The 11,882-nt window shown below is 30.8% G+C and overlaps 3 protein-coding genes across 4 annotated transcripts in view; 2 read left to right on the forward strand and 1 right to left on the reverse strand.

Annotated features, from left to right (window-relative positions):
- The window catches only part of LOC108734233 (protein phosphatase PP2A 55 kDa regulatory subunit), a 27,218-nt gene extending 16,084 nt beyond the window's left edge, over positions 1–11,134 (forward strand). The window contains exons 2-4 of one of the 2 annotated variants that reach the window (XM_018465696.2): positions 7,318–7,485; positions 8,569–9,524; positions 9,898–11,134. In XM_018465696.2, coding sequence (XP_018321198.1) covers positions 7,425–7,485; positions 8,569–9,524; positions 9,898–10,266 — 1,386 coding nt within the window. In that variant the 5' untranslated portion in view covers positions 7,318–7,424 and the 3' untranslated portion in view covers positions 10,267–11,134. Of the gene's footprint in view, positions 1–7,317; positions 7,486–7,704; positions 8,111–8,568; positions 9,525–9,897 lie in introns of those variants that run through there. The other variant, XM_018465697.2, reaches the window with a different exon arrangement.
- On the reverse strand, positions 1,923–3,776 carry LOC108734235 (putative protein FAM10A4). Its single transcript, XM_018465701.2, has 3 exons — positions 3,233–3,776; positions 2,579–3,140; positions 1,923–2,458 (listed from the first exon to the last, which is right to left on the reverse strand). Exons 1-3 carry the CDS (start codon positions 3,577–3,579, stop codon positions 2,204–2,206), a joined length of 1,164 nt encoding a protein of 387 aa, XP_018321203.1. The 5' UTR covers positions 3,580–3,776; the 3' UTR covers positions 1,923–2,203.
- Positions 4,025–11,882, forward strand: part of LOC108734173 (ATP-dependent RNA helicase abstrakt) — a 14,909-nt gene continuing 7,051 nt past the window's right edge. Inside the window, exons 1-5 of the mRNA XM_025978573.1 lie at positions 4,025–4,182; positions 4,246–4,362; positions 4,416–4,560; positions 4,617–4,752; positions 4,915–5,124. Coding sequence (XP_025834358.1) covers positions 4,156–4,182; positions 4,246–4,362; positions 4,416–4,560; positions 4,617–4,752; positions 4,915–5,124 — 635 coding nt within the window. The 5' untranslated portion in view covers positions 4,025–4,155. The remainder of the gene's footprint in view (positions 4,183–4,245; positions 4,363–4,415; positions 4,561–4,616; positions 4,753–4,914; positions 5,125–11,882) is intronic.

Here is an 11,882-nt window from a genome sequence, read left to right on the forward strand (position 1 = left end):
ACAATATTCCTTTGTATGTAGACACGGTAGAAACATAAAAAAAGAATAAAATAGGAGAACAATGATAACAAAAAAATGTTTAACTTTGAAAATGTTTCGGATATGTTTTGAGGGTAAAACAGTTTTAATAGTAGCAGCTTGCACAAAAATACTGGAACTGTAGCTGCGAGGGCAGATCGCCCTTGCGTACCTGCCTACATTTTATATATGTACATAAATGTTTGAACATTAAAACTGATAAGATATGATGGACAATATTAAATTGTGATAATTTCAATTCAAAAGTAGGAGGAAAAGTTTTTTCTTTTGAGTTTGATAAAAGAGTATGTATATGTATAATTTTAAAGTTATGCAATATATTTTTTTTAATAATTTATCAATATTAAATACATTCTTTTTTACTTTGTGTTAACACAACTCACACTGTTTATCATAATTTTTACAACCACTTAGTTATTTTAAGGGAATTAGCAACTTTTTAGCACGTGTTTGAGCATCATATTTTTTTTGTACATGTTTTCACTCAAGAATAATGGAATTAATTTATAAAGTATTATCGAAGTGCTCAAGTGTGGAAGAAATTAAGAAGAAAAAATAAAATGTTTTAATATAATATGCCTATAGAGAAAAAACTATTATAAAATGTAAAAGAAAATGTCTTATAAGGGGGTCGTATTATTAGATAATGAATGATGTTGCTGATTATCCTAAATGTACTTTTTGTAAATTGAGTCGTATTATGTACAATATTGCATTCATTGTAAAGAAAATGAAGTTAAAACTTTGTGATTTGATCCATTCCAAATTAAAAATGATTTGCGCATTTATTGAAAAAGAAAATGGGTACCTAATACACAATAGCCTATTTGGGTCTAACTGCAGTTAAAACGAATATTAGAAGACAGAGACATAATTTTGCATATCACATAGCACTTCCTAACAGCTGTTTTAGACATTGTTTACATCAAATGAACTTTTGCAAACACCTTTTTAAATAAACAAACTCGTATAATACCTTATTAGAACATGATTACAAAATAAAATGCGTTTCTAAGCGTTATTTTCGAAATCAAATTCAAAATTCAGTAACTTACAGTTACATAATTAATCTAAGAATTGATAATTTTAGGACCTTTAATTATAACGACTCAGTTTTTGATAAACAAAATTTTCGTGTAATATTTCGCTTACTGGCAAGTGTATGTTAATTATTAATTTACGAGTCTGAATATTTAAGTGTGTGTAATGTATATTTATACGAAAATATAGAACAAGTTTGCCTTATTGTGCCATGAGCAGATTAATTGCAAGGAAGCACAAATGTAGCAAAAATAAAGAAGTGTTGCTTCTTTCTTCCTCCAATGTTCACTTGTAAATGGTATTAAAAATGATGCTGGTAAAAATTTCGAAAAGAAAAAAGATCAATTACAAGTGATTAAATAAAAAAGATTTTTGTACTTATACAGTTATGTAATAGAGCTTGGTGCTTAAGTATTTTGTAATGATGCAAATAATTGAAAATGTATCCGTACCATACAAAACTAAACAGATAAAAATATACATAATGATATTTAATTATAAGATTGGATACTCTTAATAAATAAAGCATTAACGATAAAACCCCACCGAAAATTCTTTTATTGCTAAAATTGATTCTTTAAGTTCGGTTGTCCTTCAAAAGCAAGCAATTTTGTTGTTGACTGTTACTGGAAATCTGATTGTTATTTAATTGCTAGTGTTAAAAATAAAATCAAACTTATTTTACAATTCTTGTTATATATTTTCATGTACCACACCGTTTATATTATAAAACATACATAAGATTCTCAGTTATCGAGTTGAAAGATTTAGTACATAATTGATCATAAAGGAAATGTAATTTCACTAACTTCTAATTTACTTTTGAGAGTAAAACTTTCTAATGGGCATTTACAATTTATTAATCATGTTTTAGCGTTACATCTACTATATACAAAACAGAAAAGCAAATTCATTTTCAAAAACACGTATTTCAAGCAAAATTAGGCATTAGTTTGTCCTACAAAAATATTAAAGAATAAACAGTACAGTCTGTATAAAAATTAACGTTAAAAAATATTCATTGCCTCTTCTGGGGCTCCAAAATTACTTCACTTCCCCATTTTATTCAATTTTACATGTAAATAAAAATAGAATTAGGGAAAAATGGCAATATAAAAAAATCTTAATCGAGACCGTCATCGTCAGGTGCAGGAGGTTTTTGATTAAAATTACCACCTGGAAATCCGGGAAAACCACCTGGAAAACCTCCGCCTGCTGCACCACCCGCCCCTGGGAATCCGGGGAAATTCATCCCTGAACCTTGCAATTTACTTGTGAGTTTTGAAATTAGAGCCATTACTTTTGGATTTGATTGGTACTTGATAAAGTTGGCTGGATTTGTAGAAATATCTTGAAATGCTGCAGCAACTTCAGGATCCTACAAATTTATTAAAGAGTTTAAATCATGTTCAATTTCACTGCAAACTATGATTAAAGAAATATGAGAATGTGGAAAAAGTTCTTGTAAGCATTGGAAAATATTAGAGATAGTACAAACCTGAAAAGCTGTCATTATTTCTGGATCTTGTAGCAATTTATAAAAGTCTTGCATTCCACCAGGAGGAGTGAATGTATCATTGCCACTCTGAGTTTGTCCTTTTTGTTGACCAGCTTCATTAGCAGCTTTTTCCCTAGCTTCCCTTATTTTTCTTAAACGTTCAGCACGTTCCCTTTCTTCCTTTTCTAATCTTTTACGTTCTCTTTTCAGTTTGTGCTGCTCAATTTTTTGAGCATTTGGTGTTACTTCTTTAAGCCATTCATCAGTTTGCTCATCAAAATCAATGTTGGAAGCTTGTCTAAGGTCTTTTGCTGCCTTTTCCCATTCAGCAATCAATCTGTAAGCACGGCCTCTAAATTTATAGGCAGCTGCAGAGTCTGGATTTAATTCTAGTGCTCGAGAACAGTCTTTAATGCAAGCATTTGGTTTGTTCAACTTGAGATAAGTTTGACCACGCTTTACATACAAAACAGCTGAGGTAGGATTAAGTTTAATTGCTTCAGTAAATAATTCCAGGGCTTTTGAATAATCACCTTCACTAAATGCAGCTATAGCTTCTGACCTATATTAAACCAAAAATTATAAACTATAGAGAAATTGAATCTAAACAAATACAGTAATAATAATAATAAAATTGTAAACCCATCATCATACCTCTTTTCACTTGCACTTTCAACATCAGCTTCAGTTGGTTCTTTAGAAAAATCGCCCATTTCCTGGGATGGATCTTCTTTATCTGGTTCTATACACCCTTCAGTATCAAGTTCTAAATCTGACTCAGGTTCCGACTCATTCTTCTCTTCTACTTCTGGGGACACTTCCTCCACTTTAACATCTTCTTTGGGCATGTCTTTTGGGGAAGGAATTGAAGCTCCTAACGATTCTAAGTATTGCTTGAAAAAACTTAAATCTGGATCATGAAGCACGTTAGGGTTTGAAGAACAAAAACTAACAAACGCCTTCAATTGGGCAAGGCTCTCTTTGTTAAATGGGCAACTCATGTTGACTGTTTCACTTTCTGAAATAACTAATCAGTTTTATTCTCAATAACAGACGAGATTTATTATTTAAAATGAAACTGTAAACCGGTAATTCGTTGTCAGATAAAATAACAAACACAAAACACTGCTATGACCACTTCTAAATTTCTGGAACGCTTTATAGAAAAATAAATAAGACCAGCTTCTCTTTGAGACGTTAAGTTGCTATCTATGTTATAATCTGGTTATAATCTAAAGAAAATTTTTATTGAAATCAAAATTATAAAATAAGTGCGGCAGTTTATTGAAAATTCATGGCAAAAAAAGTAATTAGAAACAAATCTATAAATTTTATAACAACTCTATTAAAAAAATAATACCATTGAAATATAGAATTTACATCTATTACAAACATGAACGTATCTTAATCAATTATCATAATAGTAGTGGGACAGTATATATTTCTTTAATCTATGGATAATATGGTTACGTTATGAAATGGTTATGTTTTGCATTGTTAAGACTTTTATTAGTAATTAAATACAGTTAACACTTAATTATTTGTTTCTACTGATTTCAGTTGTAGTGAACTTGAATATGACCGAAGCAGGACCTCCTGTAAAGGTAGAACAAGTAGGTATTTTATCCACACTACGAATTAACATTTTTTTTTATAATTATGTGAAGAGGTACAGAAAAGAAGAAAAGGATCATGACTCTGATTCAGACGATAATTACACTCCATACATTCCAGTAAAAGAAAGAAAAAAACTTCAGCTATTAAAATTAGGACGATTGGGACAGGTGAGATAAAGTGATTTTGTAGGAGTTACAGTTTTAGTATTTCATATTTTTAGATCAAAGAAGCTGAACAGAATAAACATAAATCATCAAGCGAAAATGAGACAAATGAAGAAGATGAAGATGATGAAGGTATTTGGGGAAGAAAAAATAATGTTTCACTTCTTGATCAACACACAGAACTTAAGAAACTTGCAGAAGGTAAAACTTACACTCACCAGTAAGATGGAGCTTTACATCGAATGTATTTTTTGCAGCTAAAAAAGTAAGTGCAGTTGAAAGGCAACTGAAGAAGGAAGAGGAAATTTTAGAAAGTGTAGCAGAAAAGAAAGCTCTTATGGGAGTTTCAGAATTAGCCAAAGGTATTCAGTATAGTGAACCTATCAAAACAAGGTAAGAAACTTATTAAAAGTATTTTTTTTATTAATTATATTCTAATTGTTTTCATCCCTTTATTAAAAGTATCTTGTGTACTGTAATGATCTTGCAATGTTCTTTAGTTTTTATTTTCATTTTCCCTCAGTTTGGTGTTTTAAAAAATCTTTTATGTTTCAGCTGGCATCCTCCTCAATATATATTGGACTTACCTCCAGGAAGACATGAGAGGATAAGAAGAGATCTAAGAATTTTGGTAGAAGGTGAAGATATCCCACCTCCATTAAAATCTTTTAAAGAAATGAAATTTCACAAAGCCATTATAGAAGGACTTTCAGAGAAACAAATAAAAAAACCAACACCAATACAAATTCAAGGGATTCCTACAGTGTAATATATTTTTAACATTATTATAAAAAAATAAGATACCCTATTATAATATTATTATTTTAAATCCTTAGATTATCTGGACGAGATATGATTNAAAGTATTGGTTTATTCTTTTTATTTAATTAATTAATGAAGGTGTTTCAAACTTGATTGATTCAGAATGTTATCTTTTAAGAATCCATCCTCTTCAGTAGCAAATCAGCACCCAGGAATATTCTGTGTTCAATAATCGATTTTTGGTTGACAGGCAATAAATTGAAGTTGTCCTTGTTCTCCAAGGCCTTTTGATATCTTTAACCTGGTCTATACCAATAAAAATTTACGTTATTTATCAAAGTAGTCATTATAGTAGTCGTATATCTCTTACGCTCTTTAAAATGTTAACTGTTATTACTGACTACAAAAATATAGAAAGACAATAGCATAATAAAACCTAGTTAAAGTGCATAGATCTTTAATAGAAAAATATTACTTCATTTTTCAAAGGTAGAGTTGAGTATTAATTATTTTAGAAAATTACATATTTGAAACCAAAAAGGTAACAGAAATACATTCCCTTGTTGATTATTACAGAATCTTGTTGAAAAAGTGCTTGAAAGAACTATAGAAGTATTAAAATTTCATAATGTAATAAACAGGTAATTAATTTGTTTTAATCGTAACACTACAACTTTTATAATTTCATTTCAACTAGTAAGTAGTTTATCGTATCCTTTTTCAGGATCGAGAATTGAATTGTTTGCGGAAATTGTCCAAAAAAAATGAAGATAAATTTAATTACTTAAAAAAAAACAAAGCAATTAATATGCTTTTATATTTAGCTTTCAAATAATGTTGAATCTTTTATCAAAATGCTTTCACAAATGTTATGAAAACAAAATTTCCAGCCACAAACAATTTGCTATTAAAAATACAATATTAAGTTTTGTTTGTTTAAATACAACAATTCGGTCACAAATGTATTAATCGCTGCTGTTGGTGTTGATAACAGAATCATTTTTGATCATTACAAGGGTCAGTGATACAAGTATTTTGGGGTTTCAGTTGAAAACAACAGTTCCTGCTAGACGTTTCTTTTACAATCAATTTCCATGGTAACAAATTAGTACGATATATCAGAGGACTTAAGTTATTAATTAAATGTGTCTTATTGAGAATTAAAGTCAAAGGTGACGTTTAGTAAAAAAGTTAAGTAAATGTACAAACTATTGTATTTTTAAGAAGATTACCGTTGTCTTGCCGAAAAATAGATAAAATGTAATTTATATGTATTACCTGTTTTGAAAACAACTTAAATATTATTTACATTTAGCTTTCCAGTGGTAAGTGCAACTATATAAATTAAAAAGCTTTTTTAATATGTAAAAAGCTTAAAACTGTTCGATTCTTAAGATGCCACAACAGATTCAAAATAATTTTTAGTTTATTATTTGTTGTATAAAACGAAAACCGATTTGTTTGATATATAATAAATTATAATTTATCGATATCAAATTTTTGTTCGTAAATGTGATAACATACAGAGCGGTTGATAAATAATTCAAACCAATTTCCAGAAAATTGTTTAGAGTACCTTTTCGGAAAATTGCTAGTAGGGGATCTGATACATTTTGTTTTTCATTGTAAATATAAAATAATGGTAATAATAACTAAAAAAACGCCCTATATTCGCCCTTTCAAATGAATGTATCATCCTGTATATAGCTGTGATACCTTGTTATGAACAACATCAAGGTTCTAAAAGGCTAGTTTTTCTTATTAAAAATTTATAGATAACCGCGTTTTATAAACTACATATGTGCCTTATGTGTTATTACGTACCTACAGAGATATCGATTTATGTAACTAAAGTATTTCGTTACTTGTAACTTGAGGCTTGCCTTTCCATGATAAAAGTACTTGTACGCATCCGCATTTGAAAATGAGTTTTAGACTCGAGTCCATTACTTACAAAAATATTTGCTTTCGGTAGATCATTTTCATCCCCCGAAAAATCATTCATTTCATACCAAATGAGGAAAAGGGAAAACCATAACTTTCTAAGTTTTTTTAAATTAATGTTTGTTTATCGAAAGAAGTCTTTATATGAATTCTTGCGCTAATTTAATAAAAAGTTTACAGTATAGATACGATTTAAAAATGATTTTCTTTATATGTTTTTTGTGTATTTATTATGATTTCTATTTGTTTCAGAAAAATAAGATCATTATCGGACCACGATACGTCACGCAGGGGTGGTAGGCCTATGGGCCTCTCCAGGGTCTGGCCGACGACCGTTGGCCAAGTCCGGTAACCTGGGTATGCGCAGTAAGTTAGGAGGGTTTATCAATAATGCTGTCCAAGCCACAAAAAAATCTCCAGGTAAATACATTCAATCGTAAGTTTTTGGGCATTATTTTTTTTTATACACTTTACAATGATTCTGTAGACAGTGACAGTGGTTTTGTGCATTGTTTTAATAAAAAAATTTTATGAATATAATAGTAGCGCAACCACGATGACCACCCTGTATATTCTAATTAAGGCATGCTACATAAATTATGTTTACGTTGCGATGGTCACGTGTTGGTTTGAAAATGTAAACTGTGTAGTTCAATATTTGCAAAGAACCGTAGCCGCCATCTGTGAATCATTGGCAGCTTTAGTGATATTAACCTTGAAGTGACTCCATCGATAGCGAATGCGTTTCCATTATTTTATGACCTTACGCCACCCATGATTTTGTGTATGAATTTGTGCGAAAATCGTTTATTTCTTTTTATATTCAATTTTACTTCACGTTTCCATGTACGATTATTGTCGATGTGCTTATAGTGCAAACAGGTGTTTAAAATTGTTCGAGTGCGTTTTAAGGAAACCGTTTTTCTCTTAAAATGGCCGGCAAGTGGTATTGTAACTTAGCTTGTCGTCGATCCTGACCCCGTTCAGCAGCACGGGATATGTCTCATTAGTTTTACCAACAACTGTTTTTTGATAATTATGGAAGGTAAACAACATTCGTTGGTTGTTATTTTGTTTATTGCGTTATAGCTTGTCGGTGTCTCTTCATGAAGTATGTACACATGAGGATCCATTTCACTTGGAGGGAAAAATGCAATTCCAAAGACTAACGAGAAACCAAAAAAAGCCTTTTTAATGTAGATTTTGATCAAGCTACCATGAAACCTTTAATCGATTGTTTTTGTTTCGAACGTGCTTTTATTAGTAATAAATTGTAAACCTGCTTGGAAGTAAAATAGTTTTGTTATAGATAAGTGCATCTGTTCGAAACTACAAACAATTATATGAAACAAAGCTAGATTTAATTTTGCAAACGTTTAGAGTGTGTATTTTTATTAATGTCCACTTTATTAGTATACCTTCATTTTGAGGTTATGCTATAAGTGGTTGTTAAAAGAAAATCCTCCTAAATTTCGTTTTATCTAATTAAAATATGATTGATAGGTAATGGAGACATTCAGTGGACCTTTTCTCAAGTGAAGGGAACATTAGATGATGATGTGACAGAAGCAGACATAATATCATGTGTAGAATTCAATCACGATGGAGATCTTTTAGCCACTGGGGACAAAAGTGGCCGTGTAGTAATTTTCCAACGTGACCCCACTTCAAAGAACTCACTTCCAAGACGTGGTGAATATAACGTTTATTCAACCTTCCAGTCACATGAGCCTGAGTTTGACTACCTCAAGAGTTTAGAAATTGAAGAAAAAATCAACAAAATACGGTGGCTTAAGCGAAGAAATCCAGCTCATTTTCTCTTGTCCACGAATGACAAGACTATCAAATTATGGAAAGTCTCAGAAAGAGACAAAAAAATTGAAGGCTATAACACTAGGTTAGAAAATGGTTCTTTACTTGATCCAACAAGTGTGAGCAGTTTGCGAGTGCCAACAATTAAACCCATGGAATTAATGGTTGAAGCGTCACCTAGGAGAATATTTGCGAATGCACATACGTACCATATTAATTCAATATCGGTAAACTCAGATCAAGAAACGTATCTTTCAGCGGACGATTTGAGAATTAATTTATGGCATCTGGAAATAACAGATCAAAGCTTTAATATTGTTGATATTAAGCCAACAAATATGGAGGAGCTGACGGAGGTCATAACCGCTGCCGAGTTCCACCCTGTAGAGTGTAATTTATTTGTTTATAGTAGCAGTAAGGGGACAATACGGCTCTGTGATATGAGGGCGGCGGCGCTTTGCGACAAACACGCCAAACTGTTTGAGGAACCTGAAGACCCAACAAACAGAAGCTTCTTTTCAGAAATTATTTCCAGCATCTCAGATGTTAAACTTTCTAATTCAGGAAGATACATGATTTCAAGGGACTATTTATCTGTTAAAGTCTGGGATTTACACATGGAAACTAAACCCATAGAAACGTATCCGGTAAGCAATAATATAAATACATATACATATATTTTGTACAAATTAAATTTCTTATTATTTTAATATATATTTTTTTCGTTCTAAATTGTAATATTTTAAGAAAATGTTTACCCAAGGTGAGAAAGATAATTAACTAATTATTTGGATTAAATGCCTCAATGTTATCCTACTTCTTATCAGCTTGCACAAATATAATTCCAAGAATTATAAAACGTAGAGACAGATGTGAAGCCTCGTATTTATTATTTTGAATACAAAATTTCTTATTTTTAATTTTATTAACAAGNATATATTTTAAATAGAATTTTCGAGAATTTCTTTTCAAAAGAGGTAATTCATGTCTACATGACTTCAACTATTTTTGTTATTTCAGGTTCACGAGTATCTTAGGTCTAAATTGTGTTCGTTATACGAAAACGATTGCATATTCGACAAGTTCGAGTGTTGCTGGAATGGCAATGATACGGCAATAATGACTGGTTCGTATAATAACTTCTTTAGAACGTTTGATCGGACGACGAAACGCGACCAGACGTTGGAGGCCTCACGGGACATCGCAAAACCGAAGACTGTTTTGAAACCGCGTAAAGTTTGCACCGGTGGCAGGCGGAAAAAGGACGAGATTGGTGTGGACTGTTTAGATTTTAACAAGAAGATACTGCACACCGCCTGGCATCCAACAGAGAACATAATAGCTGTCGCCGCAACCAATAATTTATTTCTTTTTCAAGATAAGTTTTAGCATAACATCGTTTAGTTCAATCTGATCACATATTTCTGAATTTGTTTCGTTCGATTTTCTTGTGATCCTAGGCCACAACGTACACCAACAAAAAAGAAAAATTATGACCACAACGAAAAATTAGAAAATATATGAAAGATCATCACTTTGTATACATAACCAATCGTTTTTGTTTAAAAACTTCTAGTTCGTACAAATATTTTAAGTGAAAAAGGGCTGTCCCTTGCCCGCCTCTTTTGTGAATCAAATTTGTAACGTTATCGTCACTTTTTTTACCGATGATCATTTCTACATTTAAATTTATGTTGTGGTTACCGTCTTAACGTTGTGGTCAGAGAGCTCCCGCCTCCCAAATCACCAACTTGCATATGCGCGTACAGATAACATATACTACAAACACTTTCGCTAACATCATCGTGTTTTATATTTGCTATTTTTTTTTTTTTTTCTAAAATTATTTTCCGCGATACACTGCGGTTCATTGCGGCGTCTGTGCTGTAACGTTTGTATTATTATTAGATAATTAAGATAATGATGAACTAAATAAATATTATATTTTCAGCAGGTTTTATTAATTAATTTGGCCATACCGATTTGTTACAAATTAAATTACGTGCTCTAGCAAATGAAAAGGATTGATGATTAAAGTTTCTCATATTTTTATTTTTTTTTTTTTTTGCCTTCATCAAACCCAATTGCATTCTTCGAGTGAAACATCGTAAAGACGTTTAAAGCACGAATTGCCACCGCAGTTATGGGTCTCGCATCTTTTTTTTGTGTAATATGCTGTTAGCGGCACCTTTGCTTCTAAAATATAAGAAACTAAGTTGTACTGATTTGTGAGTAAAAAAATACAATGTTATATTTTTATAATTTATTTTTTACTCCTAAATAACAATATTCCTTTGTATGTAGACACGGTAGAAACATAAAAAAAGAATAAAATAGGAGAACAATGATAACAAAAAAATGTTTAACTTTGAAAATGTTTCGGATATGTTTTGAGGGTAAAACAGTTTTAATAGTAGCAGCTTGCACAAAAATACTGGAACTGTAGCTGCGAGGGCAGATCGCCCTTGCGTACCTGCCTACATTTTATATATGTACATAAATGTTTGAACATTAAAACTGATAAGATATGATGGACAATATTAAATTGTGATAATTTCAATTCAAAAGTAGGAGGAAAAGTTTTTTCTTTTGAGTTTGATAAAAGAGTATGTATATGTATAATTTTAAAGTTATGCAATATATTTTTTTTAATAATTTATCAATATTAAATACATTCTTTTTTACTTTGTGTTAACACAACTCACACTGTTTATCATAATTTTTACAACCACTTAGTTATTTTAAGGGAATTAGCAACTTTTTAGCACGTGTTTGAGCATCATATTTTTTTTGTACATGTTTTCACTCAAGAATAATGGAATTAATTTATAAAGTATTATCGAAGTGCTCAAGTGTGGAAGAAATTAAGAAGAAAAAATAAAATGTTTTAATATAATATGCCTATAGAGAAAAAACTATTATAAAATGTAAAAGAAAATGTCTTATAAGGGGGTCGTATTATTAGATAATGAATGATGTTGCTGATTATCCTAAATGTACTTTTT

Source organism: Agrilus planipennis, unplaced genomic scaffold, assembly GCF_000699045.2.
Source record: "Agrilus planipennis isolate EAB-ADULT unplaced genomic scaffold, Apla_2.0 scaffold7, whole genome shotgun sequence".
Taxonomy (NCBI): Eukaryota; Metazoa; Arthropoda; class Insecta; order Coleoptera; family Buprestidae; genus Agrilus; species Agrilus planipennis.

Coding starts and splice junctions, on each gene's coding strand:
- LOC108734235 (XM_018465701.2), bottom strand. CDS start 3,579: ATGAGTTGCCCATTTAACAAAGAGAGCCTTGCCCAATTGAAGGCGTTT. Junction 3,141..3,232: donor GAAAGTGCAAGTGAAAAGAG/GTATGATGATGG, acceptor GGTTTAATATAG/GTCAGAAGCTATAGCTGCAT. Junction 2,459..2,578: donor AAATAATGACAGCTTTTCAG/GTTTGTACTATC, acceptor ATAAATTTGTAG/GATCCTGAAGTTGCTGCAGC.